At 40.4% G+C, this 21486-nt stretch overlaps 1 protein-coding gene across 1 annotated transcript in view; it reads left to right on the top strand.

Annotated features, from left to right (window-relative positions):
• Positions 1-21486, top strand: part of NUP210 (nucleoporin 210) — a 68998-nt gene that overhangs the window by 26743 nt on the left and 20769 nt on the right. The window contains exons 12-25 of the mRNA XM_071755481.1: positions 891-1046; positions 5370-5568; positions 7454-7599; positions 9551-9772; positions 11012-11185; positions 12421-12613; positions 12916-13022; positions 14809-14913; positions 15046-15147; positions 18079-18207; positions 18919-19046; positions 19933-20068; positions 20381-20443; positions 21033-21212. Coding sequence (XP_071611582.1) covers positions 891-1046; positions 5370-5568; positions 7454-7599; positions 9551-9772; positions 11012-11185; positions 12421-12613; positions 12916-13022; positions 14809-14913; positions 15046-15147; positions 18079-18207; positions 18919-19046; positions 19933-20068; positions 20381-20443; positions 21033-21212 — 2040 coding nt within the window. The remainder of the gene's footprint in view (positions 1-890; positions 1047-5369; positions 5569-7453; positions 7600-9550; positions 9773-11011; positions 11186-12420; positions 12614-12915; positions 13023-14808; positions 14914-15045; positions 15148-18078; positions 18208-18918; positions 19047-19932; positions 20069-20380; positions 20444-21032; positions 21213-21486) is intronic.

The raw sequence follows: 21486 nt of genomic DNA, 5'->3' as shown, positions 1-21486 counted from the left end.
GAGCTGACAGCTCTAGGAAGAGGATGGGTTGGGTTTTTTTGTTGTTGTTGTTGCTTTGTGTCTTTTTTTTTTTGTTAATGGGAATCTGCATGATAAATCTGATCTTATAAATTTGGCAGTTCCTGACTCCTCCCTTGAACAGCCATTGTGGGAGTGTAGCCTGTCCATTCTGCAGCCCCTCAAAATCCTTGTGGCAAGAGTGGGCAGTTCCCACGTGTGTCTGATGCTCATGCCATGACTGAGCAGTTGCTGGAGCAGGTAGATGTGCCAATTTTCAAGGTAAAAATAAGGAGGTAATACCAAGAAGGATGACCTTTTTTTTCCTTTCTCCCCCCCTCCTTGCCTCATTGCCTCCCACCTTCCTTTCCTTTCCCTTTAGATCCCTTAACAATTCCCATTGAAAGAAGATAGCAGGTACTCAGAGTCATATTAGCAGCTCTGAGACCCCAAATCAGCACTTTGGCTGTCAGCAACAGGGAAGCAGTAGGAGTTTTCAGAAGCACAATAATCCTGTGTGCCAGCCCTCCAGTGTGCCATTTGTGAAATGCTGTGGTGGCTCTGTCAGTCACTGGGAGCTGTAAGCATCAGGCTTCTGCAGCTGAGAGAGATTTGGGTGAAATAGCACTGGTGAGCATGTAGGATAAAAGAAAGCATAATGAAAGCATAAGAAAGCTGGAATTAAGATGAATGAAGGGTAGTAATCTTCTCATGTCTTATTTCACCTTGTTTATTTCCAAGTTCTGAGGTGTTATTTTTGTTTGTATTTACTCAATCATAGCGTTGCTGCTCCGTGTGTTTTTTGTGCAAGATATTCAAAGGCTTGACAGCTGAGAAATGTGAGTACCATATATTTTATAAAATATTTGAAAGATTTTCTTTCTCTGTTCTAGGCTGATGGTGGAAGTGGAAATTTCAGCTGGTCCTGTTCTAACCAGGCAGTTGCTACAGTGACAGTCAAAGGAGTAATGACAACTGGAAGTGATATTGGTGTCAGTGTTATTCAGGCAGTTGATGTTCAGAATCCATTGCATTATGGAGAAATGAAGGTAAAAACTTATTTTCCCTGGTCACTCCTGAATGAATTTGGAAACAGTGAAAAAGCTGAGAATGCCCTTCACCTTTCCAAAATGTTCCCAAAAGATTTTTCTGCCTGCCCTGTGGCAGGTTAAGTGCTCAGTTTGAGTTTGTGCTTCTGGGGATTTAAGATCTGTCCACTTCATTAACTTTACTCCCATTTTTGCCCTTCTCTGAGCTTTGAGTGCAAGAAGGAAATAGTAATTTACTACTGGCTTAGCCATCTAAGCACACAGGCCAGACTAAAATTGCATTCTTCAGGCTAAGGGGTGAGTGTTTTCCCTCAATATAAAGGAATGACAGATACCATCAAGATGCAGAAGGAAATGTCTGCCTAGAGGAGTGGCTGAAATCAATACACTGCCACATAGTGAATCGAGATACCAAACCTGGCCAAGAAAAAAATAATCTTTTAGGAAAACTGGGAGAAAGTGGGAGTGAAAAATATACCTCCCAGGAGGGATTTTGTGGTCTCTGTGCAAATCATACCCTTTTCTTAGGATATGGTCAGGGACACTACATGTAATGGCCCCACAGGAAAATTGTGCAAAGACAAGTGAAGCTGCTTCTCTGGTTTGTACTGTAAATCTACAATCTTGAATATTTTTCTCTGGAATTTTGTTGACCTGGGAATACCTCTTTGTGTCCATCGCACACAAGTGGTTTTCCTTAATGAAACTAAATAGAAATAGAAACTAAATAGAGTAGAAACTAAAAGTAAGTACTGCTGTGGTGTATATTTGCTACTCTGAAGTCGTGCTACTGGGGACATCCCAGATGATTGGAAGTTGGCGAATGTCACGCCAATCCACAAAAAGGGCCGGAAGGAGGACCCGGGAAACTACAGGCCCGTCAGCCTGACCTCAGTGCCTGGCAGGGTTATGGAGCAGATCATCCTCAGTGCAATCACACAGCACCTGCAGGATGGGCCAGGGATCAGACCCAGCCAGCACGGGTTTAGGAAGGGCAGGTCCTGCCTGACCAACCTGATCTCCTTTTATGATCAGGTGACCCGTCTGATGGATGAGGGGAAGGCGGTGGATGTGGTCTACCTGGACTTCAGCAAAGCCTTTGACACCGTCCCCCACAGCATTCTCCTGAAAAAGCTGTCAGCCCACAGCTTGGACAGGAGCACCCTGTGCTGGGTTAGGAACTGGCTGGAGGGCCGGGCCCAGAGGGTGGTGGTGAACGGGGCTGCATCCAGTTGGCGGCCGGTCACCAGTGGTGTCCCCCAGGGATCAGTGTTGGGCCCAGTTCTTTTTAATATCTTTATCGATGACTTGGACGAAGGGATTGAGTCCATCATCAGCAAGTTCGCAGATGACACCAAGCTGGGGGGAAGTGTAGACCAACTCGAAGGCAGGAGGGCTCTGCAGAGGGACCTGGACAGACTGGAGAGCTGGGCCGATTCCAACGGGATGAGGTTCAACAAGGCCAAGTGCCGGGTCCTGCACTTTGGCCACAACAACCCCATGCAGCGCTACAGGCTGGGGACAGAGTGGCTGGAGAGCAGCCAGGCAGAAAGGGACCTGGGAGTCTGCATTAACAAGAAACTGAACATGAGCCAGCAGTGTGCCCAGGTGGCCAAGAAGGCCAATGGCATCCTGGCCTGTATCAGAAACAGCGTCACCAGCAGGTCCAGGGAGGTGATTCTTCCCCTGTACTCAGCGCTGGTGAGGCCACACCTCGAGTACTGTGTCCAGTTCTGGGCCCCTCAGTTTAAGAAGGATGTAGAGGCCCTGGAACAAGTCCAAAGGAGGGCAACCAGGCTGGTGAAGGGACTCGAGCACAGGCCCTATGGGGAGAGGCTGAGAGAGCTGGGGCTGTTCAGCCTGAAGAAGAGGAGGCTCAGGGGAGACCTCATTGCTGTCTACAACTACCTGAAAGGAGGATGTAGCGAGGTGGGAGCTGGACTCTTTTCACAGATGACCTCCAACAAGACAAGAGGACACAGTCATAAGTTGCGCCAGGGGAGGTTTAGATTAGATATTAGAAAGAATTTCTTCACGGAGAGGGTGATTAGGCTATGGAATGGACTGCCCGGTGAGGTGGTAGATTCTCCGTCCCTGGAGACATTTAAAAAAAGACTGGATGTGGCACTCAGTGCCATGGTCTAGCAACTGCTCCAGTGGGTCAAGGGTTGGACTAGATGATCTCTGAGGTCCCTTCCAACCCGGCTAATTCTATGATTCTATGATTCTATGATACTTAGCTGTCTTCACAGATTCAGGCATTTTTATCTGTGCTTTAATTGTGCCTTTTGTAAAGAGCTCAGCATTGGAATGGAAACCTGACAGAGAAGGGGAAATTTGCTCCTGACCTCACAAAAAATAAGGGGTAGTGTACTGAGCACGTGTGACTAATCTATGCTCCAGAGGCTGTGCTTGTGTAACTGCCTGGTCATAAATTAAATAGGTTTGTTTATCCCAGGCAGATGCTCTTTGGGCTGGCAAAGAACCTCCATCTGGCTAAAGCTTTGTAAAGGTGATGGTCTTTATTTCTAAGGGAGCACACAAGTTGATTTAGGAAGCACGTCTTGGCATCCCTGGGCAGTGCACCTTCCTTCCAGGGCACATGCCTGTAATTTAGCAGCTGGTGGGGAACAACCTGATTGCATCAAATATGCATACATTAACTATACAAAATACCTCATAATTTTTAAGTATTCCCACGTGCAGTGCTGCTGTAATTGTTGTACTGCACTTCTGGTGCACTAAAGTCCCTTCTGATGGAAGTGTTAAAAAATGTTTGGTTAGGACTGCCAAGTCTGTTCCATGATGAAGAGAGAGTTATGGAAGAAGAGAATGTAAGCAGGTATCTTTTTTTTTTTCTTTTTTTTTAAAGATACTTATGTTTTGGGAAAGATCTTTCTGACCAAGTTTTACAACTGCATTTACTAATGCTGGGGCTTTTGATTAAAATTAACTTATGTCAATTCTGCAATAGATTTGAGAGGTCCTAAACTTCATGCTGAAAATAATGACTGAAATGAGTAACAAAATGACACAAAAGTTGTGCAGACTTTAGTTTACAAATTTTCTCTGAAACTGGCAGTTATGAGGTAGGAGATACAGGAATGAAGATTTTTCAGTTGAAACTTCCTATCCTCAATCATAAGGCAAAGCCTGAAGGCAGAAAAAGTAGTTCTCTCCATGTGAGCTTTCAGAGCAGTGTATTGCACAATTTGTGTAGGTTATTTTTTAGTTCCTTTTTCTTGTGTTAGGAATCCCATTCTGTGTAGGATGACTCTGAAGTGTTTTATTTACTGACACCAACTCAGCAAGCAAATTGTAGGAATAGTTAACTGTGTTCCACAGGATTACAGGTTTAATTCTGCACCATATGGATCAAAACTCTATCCTGAAGCCAGCTGCAGATGGTTAGGAAGTTAAGATACTGCAAATTAAAAGCTTTGATCATAGTGATTGCTATGAAATATGCAGTGAGTCCCTGGTGGATTGTTTAATGTTAATGGAAGAGGTAGCAAATCAGAGTAACAAAACCAGCAAGTTTTGTACATCAACGCATCAGCTGTTATAACAAGGAAGATCTATTTCTACCAGTCTTATTTCTGAAAGTAATGCTTTTGATTTCAAGTATCTCACACAGAAAGATTACTTGAGGAAGCAGAAGGTTGTTAGATTAGGCAGCAGGTAGTGGTTCACTTATTTTTTTGATTTCTGGCATATTACTGTGGGGAAATATTGAGCCCTGGACAGCTTTAAAAAATGCTTTGCCAACAGAAAAATGCAAGAAATTAAAAAAAGCCATTGGGGAAATGTTTGGGCCATTAGTTCCTTTAACTTCTACATACCTCCTTCTGATGGAGGTGAAGGGAGCCTTGCTAACTATTTCAGGTCTAGCTCAAATATTGATATTGTGAAATTTGAAGTTGGGTACATAATCTGTACCAGTTGGTGATAGCACCTTCTGGAGATATCATACAACTTAGTCTATACTTTGAAATCAACAAAGCAGGAGAAAGATCTGAAAAGTGACAGTAAAAGGATCACCAAGCTACTGTGAACTTGGTCTGTAACAGGAAAAGAGCACTAAAACAAAAGCTTTTCCTGGCCCTTCCTGATACCATTCTGCAGCAGGTAAACAAAATCAAAGTTGAACCCAAGAAGAGTTGATTACAGCCATCAGAGGGAAGTCAGCATCTAGGAGAAGAGGGCTAATTAAAATAAGGAGAGTATATGGAAGTCTATTTTTCTTTTTCTTTTTTTTTTTTTTTTTTTTTCTGGCACTGTCTTGTGGAGTTGTGTTCATACATTGTCTCTTTCCTCCTCCAGGTGTATGTAACTGAACCTAGTGGGATGGAGTTCATGCCATGCCAAGTTGAAGCACGTGTTGGCCAAACACTGGAGCTGCCCCTGAGGATTAATGGCCTCACAAATGTTGAAACGGGAGAGACCGTGCCCCTGAGTGACTGCTCACACTTTGACCTTGTTGTGGAAGTAGAAAACCGTGGGGTGTTCAGGCCACTTCAAGGTGATTTGACCCTCTCCTCTTCTGAAAGTTAAATTTCAAAGTTCCTCACTAGAAAGGCATGGTCAGGCTACCAGAGACAACAATTGAAAGAAGCAGAGCCAGCCAGTCGAGGGAGGGGATTCTCCCCCTCTGCTCTGCTCTTGTGAGACCCCACCTGGAGTCCTGTGTCCAGTTCTGGAGTCCCCAACATCAGAAGGACACAGAGCTCCTGGAAGGTGTCCAGAGGAGCCACTCAAATGCTCAGAGGGCTGAGCACCTCCCTGGGAAGCCAGGCTGAGGGACTGGGGTTGTTCAGCCTGGAGAAGAGGAGGCTCCCAGGTGAGCTCAGAGCAGCCTTCCAATATCTGAAGGGGCTCCAAGAAAGCTGGGGGAGGACTTTGGACACGGGGGGGTAGGAAGAGGACAAGGGAAATGGGTTAAAACTTGGAGAGGGGAGATTCAGGTTGGACATTAGGAAAAAGTTCTTTTCTGTGAGGGTGGTGAGACCCTGGCCCAGGTTTCACAGGGAAGCTGTGGCTGCCCCATCCCTGGCAGTGTTCTAGGACAGGTTGGATGGGGCTTGGAGCCTGGGCTGTGGGAGGTGTCCCTGCACATGCAGGGGGTTGGAACTGGATGAGTTTAAGGTCCCTTCCAACCCAAACCATTCTATGATTCTATTATTAAGGTGTTATTAAGACATACATTGCTTTTAAGTCATTTTTTCAATTACTGTGTACAGTATTGCCAGAGGTGTTTAACCTCAGAGGTGGGAGTCAGAGTAGTTTTGAGGATGTCTTTTTTTTTATGCTGAACTTCCCTTTGATGTTTTTGGTGTCTGGGGGACTCTGAGGGCATTTTGGCAAATACTTTATTGGGCAATGTATAGTTTCCCCTATGTCTCTCTACTGATTTAGTAATTTTAACATGCTTCTGTAACAATGCTAATGGGTTTTCTGTGTTTTGAGGTAGCATTGGAAGACTTATAAGGAAACTAAGATTAGTTAACTGCTTTGCCCAAATTGTCCAGCAGTACTTTTATAGTGTCTTTGTAGGATGGTGTTCTTTGTTCATCTCACAAGGAACTAAGACAATTGGCTGCCTAAATTTTGCCCAGACACTGTCGTTGTTCAGCTCACTGTTTTAAGGGGTGCCTCTTGTCAGGTTTATGAAGAAAATGGAGTATGCATCTTGTTTTCAAAGGCTGCCAATAATGTTGCTGGGCTGAGTGGACATAGAACAATGTGCTTGTTCCTGTGTCTGCTGAATTCAGTGTGACATTTAGATGTTTCATTGATTTTTCTTTTTTTCTTCTTTTTTTTTTTTCTAAGTGTCTCTTGTATGGAGGCTCCTTTCTGTGCTACTGACCAGTAAAGCCAGTCTGCATCTGCTTGCATGAGGCAACTATTTTACATGTCACTCTGTAGCATGCTGTTGCACTGTTTGTTTCAATAAAAGAAAAAATAGACCCAAACCCAAAATGTCCTCAAAGTAAGCCTTCAACTGGAGAAATGTTGTGTTGCCTACAGTTGAATTTCTGTGCAGGAAAACTTCTCTAAGCAGCTTAACTTACTTGTGCTTAATTGCAAGCCAGTTTCATTTTAGAACAGCAAGCTGAAAATATTCTGCAAAAGCTAGAATTTACATTACTTTGTAGCAAAGTAAAGATTTGTGTACTTTTTAGGACAGTATGAACCCAAAGAAGTTTGTGTGATGTGGATGTGTTTGGTTTGAGATGAAAGACAATAGTGAAATTTTTACCTATTTAGTTGGAGAACACCAATCTGCATACTTCTGCAGGTGGAAGTGCTTCTGTGGAAAAAAAAACGTTGAAATTGCATTAAAGTGCAAAATGAAAGTGTCATTTATCTCCAAATATGTGTTTTTATGTTTTTAATTATTCTGACAGGAAGGCTTAGGCCAACTGCTGAGTTTTGTAGTGGAGTCAGAGTGAAAGCTGAAACTCAAGGATACACAACACTTGTTGTGAGTTACACCCATGGTCACGTCCACCTCAGTGCCAGCATCACCATTGCTGCTTATCTACCATTAAAAGTAAGTGTTTCCTCTGTTGCTAGAGCAATCCATCACTTTAAAAGCCTTTAAATGACATATAGCAAGTTTATAGTACATAGTGAGTATGTTTGAAAGAAATTAGGTGAGTGGTTGATTCACAAGAACAAAAATCATATGGGCTATTTTGGGAAACAGTGTTTTAGCCCTTTCTCTGTGGAGCTTATGTCCAGTTGCTACATGGACTTGCCAGGCAGCTATAGAGTGAGCAGTGGGACAGTAAAGTGTCAAATTGTTTTAGTTTCTGCAAGTGGCAAGTGAATCAGTTACCCTTGCCTATTTTGGATTCCTTCTGGCAAAAAAGTCACAATTAGTAGTATTGTAAATTACTTTTCACCACCCTCTAGATGGGTTGAATATTATGAGAGACTCAAATGGTTTCATGGCTGTCTGTTTTACTTGATTAAAGTTTAATTTAATAAGGTAATAAGGGGGGCAGTCATGATCCTTTGTCTGTAACAACAAATGTAAGGAGTCTTAGCTTACAATTTGAGCTTTCATGATGTGTAAACTGATATTTGCAAGAAGGCAACACTGACTTGTTTACACAGCAGTTAAAATGTGTGCTTTTTCCCTGCAAGTGAGAGAAACCTATTTCACTGTTGGGCACTTGAATGGAGAAAACATGAAGAATGAACCCAAGGACAAGGGCCAGTGTGAGGAAATCTGAAAATTTGTATGCTAGTGTTACCCTCATCTTCAGAGATCTGGCACTGAGTCTGCAGAGCTGAAGTCAAATGTGTTTGGCTACAGCTTCTTTCCCCAAATCTGGAACAAAGTTTGTGCAAATCATGCAAATTTGTGACTGTAATGTTGATCTTATTTTTTAAATGTCTTTTTCTATCAAAGGTATCATATAGTTGATATAATTCTTTAAAGTGGGAACTAAATGATAACTTTAAGGTCCCTTCCAACTAAAGCCATTCTCTGATTCTGTGAAGGTGACAAGATATCCTGAGCAGCATGTGTAAACTTTTTTCTGGTTTTGGCAGCTCATATGAGAGAGGGGCATAGTCTCTTTAATATGGCTTTTTTCATATGTATTTTTAAAGCTATTAATTATATGTATGTATTATTTGTATTTATATATATATATATAAATTTTTTTAAAAAATAAAAATTATAACCTAATAAGGGAAAGAAAGTTAAACAGGAATCCAAAGGCAGACAGGCACTCAAAACTAAATCTCATTGTATCACAATGGATTTTTACCTTTATATTGCAGAGAGAACCAGGGACTAAGTGGGAGAAAAGAGGAACATTTATGCCAATGCTTCCCATGTCTTCTCTCTCTCCCTGCCAAATGCACCTGTGCAAGAAACTGAACCATCCTTTAAGTTAGCTGCTGTTTCTTTCTTACTAAGCTCCTGAATAATACAGTGTTATGGAACTCAAACTACAAATGGTTATTGTGAATTAAAATGTCAGGTTCATTTCTATGACAATAAACAGCTCAGGCTGTCCCAGTGGTGCACATCAATGTACAACTTAATGTAGAGACTTGAAGTAAACTTGGGTAGGGAAACAACTATATGCACAGAACTGGAGTGAGCACACAGTGCTGGAGAGAGCACTGTCAAGTGGAAGGATTTTTAAAGAGTAAAAATTTACTGATTTAAAATACTATCTGTTTTTCAAATGTAGTAGAATATTTTCTCTTTGTGCTCAGAAGAGTATATTCAGGGTCTTTCTTAAGTTGTAACTCTTTATAAAAAAGATGTGATTATAATGTAGTTAAAACTTTTCTTTGAATCCTCCATGGGTTCCAGTCAATGGATTCCAGCTAGACAGAATTCTGGGATTATGGGAAAAATCATAGCCTAATCAAAATAATACATCTAGCTTTTCCATTAAGAAGGAAGGGGTTTTTTGCTAAGTACAACCAAACTGAAATAGAATCACTGCTTTGTACCTTACTCTTTGTAATTCCAGACTGTTGATCCTCCAGCTGTTGCTTTAGTGACTTTGGGTTCCTCTAAAGATATGTTATTTGAAGGAGGACCTAGGCCATGGGTACAAGAGCCCTCGAAGTTCTTCAGGAACATCACTGCTGAGGATGCAGAAAGTATTGGTCTGATGTTATTTGGACCTCCTACATCCCGAAATAACATCCAGCACTGGGTTAGAGCATCTTGCAAAAGCCTGGGAGAGCAGGTAAGTGCCAGGTGTTTGTATTTCTCTCCATCAAAAACTGAGATAAGGCAACTGAGAACAGGCTTCAGACAGATTTATGGTACTGGATAACAAGCAGCTGCTGTAATAAGCCAGTAAAGGACTTGGGTAAGTACATATCTGTGCAGTGTGATGCTGGTAGAGGTTTTAGAGTGAGCATTTCATAAGATTGTTATAAAGTGGTTTATGATGGGTTTACTGCAGTGTAAAGCCAAGTCACAGAAACCTGATGTTGCAGAATGTGTTAACAGGTCCTAAGAGCTGCAGCTTCAGTTTGCATAAATGGGACCATGGCAGAAAGTTTCTGCAGTAAACTGACTCTCCTGTCTGACCTCCTTAACCAAGTTGCCTTCCAGTGTGATTCTGTTTTTCAAACAGATGACAGCCCTATGAATTTACTGCTGATATTTGTGCAGTCTTTGTGGTAGTGGCTGTAGTAATTTTTCACCTGGTCTCATTTTCTCCAACGTGCAGAAGTGATTTATCTTGCTTAACTCACCCTGGCCAGTTTGTAAAGCATTTAGCTTTGATTTAATGTTTTTCTCCTGTAATTCTGCAAGGCCTAAACGTTGGGTTTGGTGTGTGTTCCAAATTGTTTAACTCTTTTCCTCAGTGGACACTGTACAAAGTGCAGCTATTTCTGTGAGCAGAAATTCAGACAGGAAGAAACATTTTTTTGTTGTCTGACTGTGTATGCTTTGGCTGTCTGTTCTCAGTGGAGTCCAAACCAGATCCCAGAGTGGGTAAAGCAGGGAACCAGAGCTACCTCAGTCTGCTAGGATAGCCTTTTCTGTGTTTGTATCTTCTCTATTTTCTTGAGGCCTAAAAAAAGGAGTGTAAAATAAAACACAAGATGGTTTTGAACACACTGAAGTGTCTATGAATATTGTTCTGTTCTCTGCAAGAAAAACACCTGCTTGTTAACTTCTTAAGTTACACAAGATTTGTTGCTTGACTCAAGTTTCATAGCAATAAACATGGATATCTGGGAAAAGTTCCCAGGAGTAGCACTTTGATAATGGTCTTCTACAGTCTGTGAAATGGGCACCTCCTTTTACATCTTCCTGTGTCTAAATGGTGCTCTAAATCCCCAAGAATCATACTTTTTTCTTGTTCATTCTGGCACGAGGGTGTAACTGAGGTGTGTAAAATAGAATCTGCTTGAACTCTGCAGTCCTTTTTGCTTTCCTCACTTGCCTTTGTGTGTTCATAATTGTACAGGTTATTACCTTAACAGTAGGAAACCACCCCACAATCACCAACCCTTTCCCAGCAGTGGAACCTGCTGTTGTGAAGTTCATCTGTGCTGTCCCCTCACGACTCACTTTGACTCCTGTGTATGGAAGCCCTCAGTTCGATCTCTCCTGCCCTTTGCTGCAACAAAACAAGCAAGTGGTAAGCCTAAGGTGTGACAGGAAAAGAATGTGTTGTTTGTAACTTAAAAATCAGTGTTTGGATCTTCATATAGGTAATAAAGCATCTGGCTTGCTGCAAGGTAAGGAGTAACACCAGTCTTGTGGGACAGGCTGCAGAGAGCAGCCTGAAAGTGAGTCCTGCAGTCATCATTCCAACAGGTTTATAAAGGGTCCTACCAGGAAATGGGAGTTACATGGAGAAACATTTGAATTAGGGCTTCTCAAAAAAAAGCATCACTGAGAGGAAGCCTTTCTGACTTGTCTTGAGATGAACTTACTTTTAATTTTAAAAAGAAAAAAGGTGAGGGAGAATGTTTCCAGTGGCTGTTTCTAACAGAATTACTTTCTCCCTGTACCACTTTATTCTAACCTGACTCCATGGGGACATATTTTACCATATATGCATTATCAATGAGCATACACTTGTGTGTGCCTCATTAGTAAAGGCACAAGCACTGCTGCAAAGATTCCTCTGTAGGCAAATACAGTGAGTGGTGCTCAGTGACATCAGATGTGTCCAGCTTTGCAAGTCTGAGTCACAATAAATGGATAAGGTCTGTGTGTAGGCTATCAAGTACAAAGACCTCTTTCTTCTGTATCCTGATGAGAGCTGTCACATGTTGTCTGCTGAGTAAACTGGGTGTTTGTTGTAGTGATATTACCAGGCAAGTTTAAAATCATCCTACATTCATAAAGCTGCAGTGAGTACTGAGCTGATGAATTGTTTAGGTAACTTCTGTGTAATAACCAGATGAGAAAAGGGGACTTTGCCTGTTTTAAGCCACTTCAGAGTTAATTTTTTTTCCCTAGCTCTGTTATGTGTCAGACAGCATGAACACACACCTATTGCTACTGCCTCTCAAGATGAACACTAGAATTCCAAGCAATGCCTTCTGACAAATAGCAGTATTTTTCATCATTTCAGTACTGTTTCAGTTCCAAAGACTACCTTAGCTCAACTAGTTTTGTTTTGAGGTAATTTACTGGCAAAAAAAACCCCACACCCCCCAAGAACCCCCAAACCAAATCAAAACAATCAACATCGCTTTTGAAGTAAAGCTTAATGACTTTGCACTGATGGCTCATTTAAATGAACATTACTCATGTAATAAGTGTTACAATAAATCTCATGTAACTTGGCATAAATTTTATTTTTTAATTGTTAAAAAAAATCCTCTTGCATCTGTTCAGTTCAAAGTATTCCTTCTTTTTCAGGTTCCCGTTTCAAATTATCGCAATCCAGTATTGGATTTGGCTGCATATGACCAACAGGGCAGTAAATTTGATAACTTCAGTTCTCTTAGTGTTATCTGGGAATCAACAAAACCATCCTTAGCTAATATTGAGCCTGAGATGCCCATGGAGCTGACTCTGAAAGAAGATGGAATCGGCCAAAAGAAAATGCATGGTATGAATCAGTATAAATTAGGATTTCATTATTTTAAGAAGGTCAGGACTAAATCTATTTGGTAATGTCTGATCTTCATTAAAGAAATTAAAGAAATTACTGTGATCTGCAGGACAGTTTTATCCTCAACATGCATTTTAAGTGTATGCTATTTAAAATAAGACAACAGAACAACAAACCCAGTACCTAGAACCTTGAGGGAGAATCCTTGTCTGTTTAAAATGATAATGGAAAAGCTTAGCAATGTGCACTTAATCTTCTTCTCCACGATCACATTCATTTGACTTTTTGTTTAATTCTAGGCTTACAAACTGTTCAAGTTCATCATGAGTCTGGATCAGCTGCCATCTCTGCATCTGCAACAGGGTACCAGCAATCCCATCTCAAGGCTGCTAACGTAAAAACACCGGTACTCAGAACTCTGCCTTCTTGTTTCCATTTCCCTATGAAGTTTGATGTGTAGTGTTCCTATGGATTTATTTCCTTGGTGCATAAGTAATGTAAAAATAAGCTAGCTCCATAGCTGGTTCCAAAGACAGATTCACATACCACAATGTTGTTATGTTTGTGGCTTTCTCCTGCTTTCCTCTGCACTACATGCTGCTATCCATATCAAATATATCCAATTCTTTTTTTTTTTTAAGCCATCTGGGCCAGGGGATTACAAAGAATTGTTTTAGCTGGTTTTGTTTCAATTTGGATTTTGTAATGAATTGGTGAATCTCTGCTGCTTGTCCTTCACTAAAGCAACCATGTGCTTCGTGCAGCTGTCACTGGGGAAAGCAAATGTATTATTTCCATGGCAAAGCTGGGTGGAAAGGTTCTGCATGAGCAGAGTAAAAGCTGGCTGAGAGCCTCATGTGGACCATATGTAAAATCTGGGCTCTGACTAATAATCTTTTTTTTTTCTCCTTTGGTCTCACACTGATTTTACAGAAGGCAGAAACTACTCATTCGTACAGTGCCAGCCATAAGCTTAGGCTCTAATTTTACAAGTCATTAGCCACTCCCTGAAATATTTCAGTTTGTAGATACTCAACACAGGGAAGAACACCAGTGAAAAGTAGTGATGATGAGCAAAGAAAGCAGATGGCAATGTTCTGCTCATGTCACTTAAAAAACCTGAATATAAAGACAGGTTTCAGCCTGTGGAACAAGCAGACATTATTCCTAGTAAGTAATTTTAAAGCATCCTGCTTTGCTACAGTGAAATAGATTTAGGTCAGTTCAGATGAGAATTTCAGGTAAATTCAGATAGGTTTATTCTATCCCAGTGCAGGATACATAACTGTAAAATGGTACCAGAATTCTATTAATTTTTTGTCTTGCTGTTTAAGTTTGGGAGGAATCTTTCTGATAATTGTAGACAGGGTACAGATACCACTTCTGCTACAGCTACACAAGCTTATGTCTTGTTTCTTCAAGTTTACTAGTTTGTCTGTTTTTCTCAAATACATTTGAAATATACTCCTGTATTCTGCTTTTAAATCTGTTGAGACTTCTTTCTTACAAACAAAACCAGAAATAAAAGTATAATAGATTATAGAGGTATAGTAGGATGTCTTGATCATTGTTGCATATTTAAGTGGACCATGGTATTAAGTCATTAGGGTAAGATGACATCCTTTCTACATGAAGGAAATAATTCTACTAATTAGGTGAAATGGGCACATAACATTAACTTCCTCTTAAAAACATTTTCCAATTCTAAGCTAATGTTATTATGAGTGAATGACTAAACTTGCATCTGGTCCAGTGTTTATGTACATACATTTAAGGATTAATTTCTTTTTGTGGCTGCTAGGAAGAATCCTAAAAAGCTGAGCTTGAAGAAGCAAACATCCTGGCTCTGTGCTTTAGCATTCTGTGTAAACTGATAAGATGTCTCAGTTAATATCCTGTGCCAGGGTTGGTTAACTGACTCTGCTACATCTTTAATACTTTGGCCTTTGTTCTGTATTGTGCTCAGAGCTGCAGAGTACAACCCCATGTCTTGTACCTGACCTTACCTGTAGAAGAGAACCAGCAGCTGACACCATTACTGGATCCTGTGGACATTCTCTTAACCTAAATTTCTCCTAAATTTCTCTCTGGCTTATTCATCTACTCTAAGCACCCTTTCTTGCCTGTACCAGAGACTTGCACCATTTTGTGACTCTGGTGTTTTCTGTAACAGCTGAAATTGTTTCTTTCAGTATGAACCTCTTCTCCCAGTGTCTGCCACTATTGAACTGATACTAGTGGAAGATGTGAAAGTGAACCCCACTGATGTCTCTATTTACAATCACCCTGACATACAGGTAAGGAATTACTCTGCTACTTTCTAGCTGTAGGGAGGAAAACAGCCAAACTAATAGGATATGTGTAAGGATTCCAGTTTTAGCAATCTAGAAAGATGCAATCTAATTTTGAATGCTTTTCTGGATTTGCAGGCAGAACTTTTCATCAAAGAAGGTTCTGGATATTTTTTCATTAACACCAGTGTTGCAAATGTTGTAAGAGTGTCTTATGAGGAGACTCAAGGTATTGCTTTGGTAAGTGAAGTATTTTGTTCTATTCTGTCTCTGTCATTCTGAATATTGTTCTACAGTTTGATCACTATTGTTTTTTTCCCAGTGCACATGGATAGAGAGGCAATAGCTGAATCTTTGATATTTTTGCCTATCATATTCAAGTTTTAGGCAGGGATCTTTACACTAGCAGTTTTGGATGTAGGAAATTGTTTTACTACAGCTGTAATACTCTGTACAAGGTAAAAGCCAGTGCCAAGTTTTTCTTTACATACTACAATTTTGCAATAAAATGATTCCTGATTTCCTAAACACAATTTGAAGAGTAATGTGACAGAATTATTCACAAGTGTTATACAAAAGATTAATGGGTTTATAGAATAATATTAGAGTATTTGTTGCAGGCCAGTACCTATGAGACCTGCAAAATCTTAAAGTGCTGTTCCAGGATATTTTGCTATCACAGTATTTCATCCTGGTTTTGTAAAGAAATATCTATTAAAGAGTTGATTTCTGATCTCTGAATCAAGTTTTTTGTTCACTTTTCTACTAGAAGATGGAACTAAAGTACAATTATGCTTGACTTCTTCCAGGCCTAGAATACAAGATGGATTCTGTAGTGAGCAACAATAAAACTAATACATTTGCATTTCATTAGACAAGAGTTGTAAATGACAAAAGTTGCTTTAAAGAGTCATCTTTACAAATTCATAAATTGCAGATTTATCTTGTAAAAAGTAACATTGATGAAGTTGTGAAATTATGATAAAGGTGGATTGGTTTTCATACTTGAGAATATGGAAGGTATTGGTGAAACATTTTGATTGTCTGTAACTGCTGGAAGTGCAAGGTGGGAATATTTTTCTAACAGTCAGATAGGCACAGAGGTGGGGAAAGAAAGAGATGAGTTTATTTTTGTACATTGTACACTGTTTCAACTCTTAACAGTTTTCAGTCAGATCTCACTCCTGGGTTTAGCAGTGCTTCAACTGATGGACATGAGATCATTTCAGGAGAGAGCAGCTAACTGAAGTGGTGGAACAGTACCAGCAAGATAGGCTTTGTGAAGTACAAAAAGAGATTTATTTTAACTACATGTCAGATAAAAGGAGAGAAAACTCTACTTTTTAACTGCTTTAAAAAACCTATTTTGAAAAAAAAAATCCAACCTCCCCCACATTTTAAAAGTTTTTTCATGCTAATCATAAACTATTCTGAGAAACTAAATTCAAGTTGTCTGGAATGGTGATTCTCAGACTTGTTACTGGGGCTGCTAAGAATGAATTCTGTAGCTCTTACTCTGTTCTTGGCATCTTTTCTGGACCTGAGTGGTAGCATGGAAGGACAATGAATAGTGGTAACATTAGCATGTGCTGGATACTGGGTGCCTCACAGGAGGTGAGAACAGGAGATGAGGAGATGAGAAGAGGTACCTGGGGCAGGAACATTTTTCTGAGTTGTAGTAACTGTGCTTCCCCTTCCAACTCTCCACTCTGGTGGCTTCTTTTCTCTCCTCTTCAGCCCAAACTGAACTCCAGTACCTCTTCCTCCTCCTGGTCATGCTGGCTGCCTCCTCCTGACCACTTCTCCTTCTCTGCCTGCCATGACTATGTGTTGATACATGTCCCCAGCACCTGTAGGAGCCATCATCCCCTTGGGGGACTGCTGCTGTTCTGAAAGCTGGTATTTATTAAAATGATAGGGTGAGGGGTAATGGCTTTAAATTGGAAAAGGGGAGATTTAGTTTAGACATTGGGAAGACATTATTCATTGTGAGGGTGCTGAGCCCCTGGCCCAGGTTGCCCAGGGAAGCTGCCCCATCCCTGGCAGTGTCTCAGCCCAGGTTGGATGAGGCTTGGAGCACCCTGGGCTGTGGGAGGTGTCCCTGCACATGCAGGGGGTGGGACTGGAAGAGCTTTAAGGTCCCCTCCATCACAAACCATTCTATGATACTTCTTCATATTTGAGGCAAAAGTAACAGCAGTGCCCTCAGCAAACCAAATGTCGGCTCTTTCTACTGCCCTTACTGCTCCTTCCTGTAGTGCTGCCAAATATTGCTATGAATTCTATTAAATTCCTCTGAATGGGGGACCTGGCTGTCTACCACCCCTTGTTTCAGAGTCCAACTTCATAAGCCAGATGAGTGCATAAAAATAGGACACTAAACATCTTCACTGTCCCTGGTGAAGGTGCAGAGAGTAGTTGGGATCATCCCTGAGGTGTGTGACAAGGTCAGGCAGATTGCAAGAGAGCTGCTAAGATGATGTGAGCAAGGTGTGGATGTGTGGCCTTGAGAAAGTGTGAGGAGATGACATTGGGGTTGGTGCCTAGTTCTGAGGGCTTGTATTTGAGGGCAAACATTTCTTTCTTGGTTGTTTTTTGCTGTATTCTGAGATGTAACATGTACCTTCTTTGTATATTAACAAAAAATAAAATTAGTATTAATAATAATAGTAGTTGTGCCAAAGAAGTGCCTGATTTGTCACTTGGGAAGATCTACCACTGGATTTTGGCTATTCATTGAGATTAAAAGCAATAACTGTGAAGTATGAATCCTGTAGAATGCAATATCAATGCTTTATAAGCATAGTCTTTGTCCTTGATTTATTTTTTCCTTCCCATTTTGTTTTTCACTCCACTAAGAAAAGTTTCATTGCTCTGAATGATTTGTTGTGGAGTTTTTTTTGTCCTTCTGATGGCAGGATGCCAGACTGCTTCTAGATTAAGATATGTTACTTCAATTGCTGCCCAGAGGCTGTTTGCACTAGCTTAACAGTATGATAGTTTTTACAGTTTGCAGCTTGGCTTTTGTTTTGGTGGAACAATTATCTGTGTCTAAGGCTTGGAGTCTCCTGCATCCAACTGTGTCTGCCCTGAAACTGATAAAAATTTTATCCTTTGAATGAAAAATGAAAATAAGAAGTGCTCTAATGGAATTTTCTTTTGGCATTGCAGGTGCATCCTCTGCTGCCAGGATCAGTGACTGTAATGATTCATGACTTGTGTTTGGCTTTCCCTGCACCAGCCAAAGCTGAGATTTATGTATCTGGTATACAGGAACTCTATGTCCGAGTTGTTGACAAGGTTAGTGGCTTTGCAACCAGCATAATTTGCTGATCTAGATTGTCCTGATGCCTTGTGCTGGTTATGAACATAAAGATGAGACATGTACAAAATGGTAGGAGGTGGTAGTTAGGGCCCTCAGCTGCAGCTGTATAGCCTTGGAGAAATAGTTTGATCTCCCTGTGTTTGTATTTACCTCCCAAATTTGTCCTTTTAGCTTGTACATCTTTCAGAGTATCAGCTGTCTCTTACTTCATGTTCTGTGTGGCACAAATCTCAACTTCTGCATTTACACAGCAGTGTTAATTCATAATTTATACAAACACACTAATTTATATTTCCTGTTGTTTAAAGTGCATGAGAGAAATTCTTTTAGGAGGATGTTTTGCCTCAAGGTCATTCTCCTAATGGCCATCTTTTTAAAAGCAAACAAACAAAAAAAAGTCCAGCTCATTTTACTTGACAGGTTGGGTGTATCTTAGACAAAGTGAGTGTTGATATTTCTGGATGTTTTAATTATGCCCCTGCTAGCTGAAAGACCTGAATTCATTTGTTTAATTTGACACTAACCAAAGCTGGCAGAGATTCTTCTTTAAAAACAGTGCTAATCTAACCTTTGGGCTTTTTCTCTAATACCCTACTAAAAGTATAATACGAAGTGAAATTAAAATGTTTATGCTAATAAATAAGAATAATTTAAATAAAAAATGGCTGAGTGTGACTTTGTTTCAGGTGGAGATTGGAAAAACAGTTAAAGCTTATGTCAGAGTTCTGGATGACTTGAAGAAACCTTTTCTCTCAAAATACTTTTCTGTCATGGATCTAAAACTAAGGGCAGCATCTCAGATTGTTTCACTTGTGTAAGTCAGTGGATATTTTCTGTGTCCTGTAAGTATGTTTAGAGGCAGAATAAGCAAAAAGTAATTGGAGGTATTGGGTTGGCAGCATAATAGTATATACAGTGACTGAGTTTCGTTTATTTTATTTTTTTAAAGTTTTAGTTGCTTTCTAAATAGTCAAAAATGGTTATTTGTCAGGAAAATTGCCTAAGTTAACACTCTAAATCATGGTGAATGGTGAATAAGATGGTATTCACACACTATATTGTTTCATGGAGCCTATGCATCTTGGAAGCAAATAATGCCAGTAAAGAACTCTGAAAATATATCTGATGCTATCAAATTCATTCTGCCTGTCACTTAGCTTTTTAGAAACATGTAGACTAACTCATCCTGTTGCCTCAAAGCTCCTTAGTTTCCAAGCTCTAAACACAATGATTAAAATCCCAGAAAAAAAAGTTTTCTGGATTCTTGATTTCTAATGTTAAAGTAATCATTAAAACTGATTCTGCTTTGTCTGGGGAGGTGTTTGTGTGCCCCAGGCAGTGCTGCCTGTCTGTACCTGCCCTGTTCCCCTCTGTAGTGTCAAGATCTGTAGGCTTGGGTCACTATCACCCATACTGGTCATACTGGTTAGTGGTCTCCCTGGCAGAGTTTTGGTCTACACCAGTTAATGCTCTTATTGCATTTTCATTTCAGGTATTTCATTTTAAAATAAAGCACAGGCTACAAAGAGCCATTTTGTGATGTTCCATGTAGAAATGTGATGGTTTAATTTTGCTGAAGACATAGTCACCTTAAGTGTCCTTATGATAAAGCTGCCTTATACTAAATAAGTCCTTTGCATTTGCTATTCATGAAATTTATTCAATGAACTTCTCTGTTTTAATGGGTTTCTTTGCTACAGCCCACTCAGTGAAGCTCTTGATGCCCAAACTGCTGCTTTTCTGGTGCATGGGATGGCCATTGGTCAGACGAGTCTTATTGCCACTGTTGCTGACAAAAGAGGACAAAGAATCAACTCTGCTCCACAACAGATTGAAGTAAATAGTTTCAGATAAAATACATGCATGTGTACATACAAATGCTGTGTTATGATGGAGTAGGAGCAGTGTATTATAGTTAGTTTATAGTGGAGTAATTAATTTGCCAGAAAGAGTAGTGATCCAGAAGTTATCCAAATACTGGTTTGTTTCAGGTTTCACAGTGGTTTTTAACTGTAAGAGATAAGTTTTTTCATGCTCAGTTTACCCTAATTAAGCAAGATAAGACTCAGTTTTACACTTGTATGTACTGTTTTATGACATAATTTATGGAAATAGCATGAACACAAATATTCATATTGCTGTTTTTAGGTATTTCCTCCCTTTAGGCTGCTGCCACGGAAAGTGACACTGATTATTGGGGCCATGATTCAGGTAAGGCATCTTCCTGCATATTTTCTTTCTTTTGCATATTCTATCTTAAAATAATTTTTTATAACTTATTTTTCAGGAGTAGATATTCAACTTGGCAATTTAGCTACTCTTCCTAAAACAAAAAGTTTTTTTCTTGGGCCATCTTCCATTTTACTGTGTTGCCAAATCAAAGGTTTTGTTTTTATTTGTGTCAGGGGAGTGTCAGCCTTTCCAGTGCTAAATGTTAAATTAATAATTTGTCACTTCCATGAAATTTAACATAGTGGGCTAGTTCTACAAAAAGGGCAGAGCCGTACCACGTGTGGTGAAGAGAAAGAGAGGTAAATTTTCCTGAAACTTTCTGGGCTGGATGTAGCATCATCCTATTAGTCCACTAGCACACAGTCCACTTCTGTGCTTAGCTCATATATTGTCTGACATCATGCAAGGACCAGTGTGCAGGAGAAATAAACCTGAGATGCCCTGGGAAGGGCCTTTTCTCCCTGAAGACACTGAGGTGCTGAGCACAGAAGGGGTGTACCCTGCAACATTAACCAGAACACATATCTGATGTGTTAATTGTAGTTGTTCTTTGTGCTGTTCATTATAGATCACTTCAGAAGGAGGCCCTCAGCCTCAGTCCAACATCATTTTCTCCATCAGCAATGAGAACATTGCATCAGTGAACAGCACTGGACTGGTCAGAGGAGTGGCTGTGGGGAATGGGACAGTAACAGGAGTGGTGCAAGCTGTGGATGCAGAGACTGGGAAGCTTGTCATGGTGTCTCAGGTAATGTTTGATGCTGCCTTACAAACCTCAAAGAGGCTCTAGCTCATGGGTTTGGCTCAAAAGGGATGACTAGTCTTGGTAATGATATCTTGTACACTTGATTCCTGCTTTCCTTAAGGACATGAAAAATGAATGTTTCTCACCCTCTGGCCTGTGAACTTGTGCCTGTGCTGACAAAGGTGATACTTTCAACAGAGAGCTAAAGCTCACTGAACCTTTAAGCAAAGTCCTACTGATATCCCAGAGAGACTTTATAAACTGTCTGATATCTTTA

The sequence above is a fragment of the Heliangelus exortis genome, chromosome 12 (genome assembly GCF_036169615.1).
Source record: "Heliangelus exortis chromosome 12, bHelExo1.hap1, whole genome shotgun sequence".
Classification (NCBI taxonomy): Eukaryota; Metazoa; Chordata; class Aves; order Apodiformes; family Trochilidae; genus Heliangelus; species Heliangelus exortis.
Note: the sequence above shows the minus strand (reverse complement) of the source record. Positions and strands in the feature narration are given on the sequence as shown.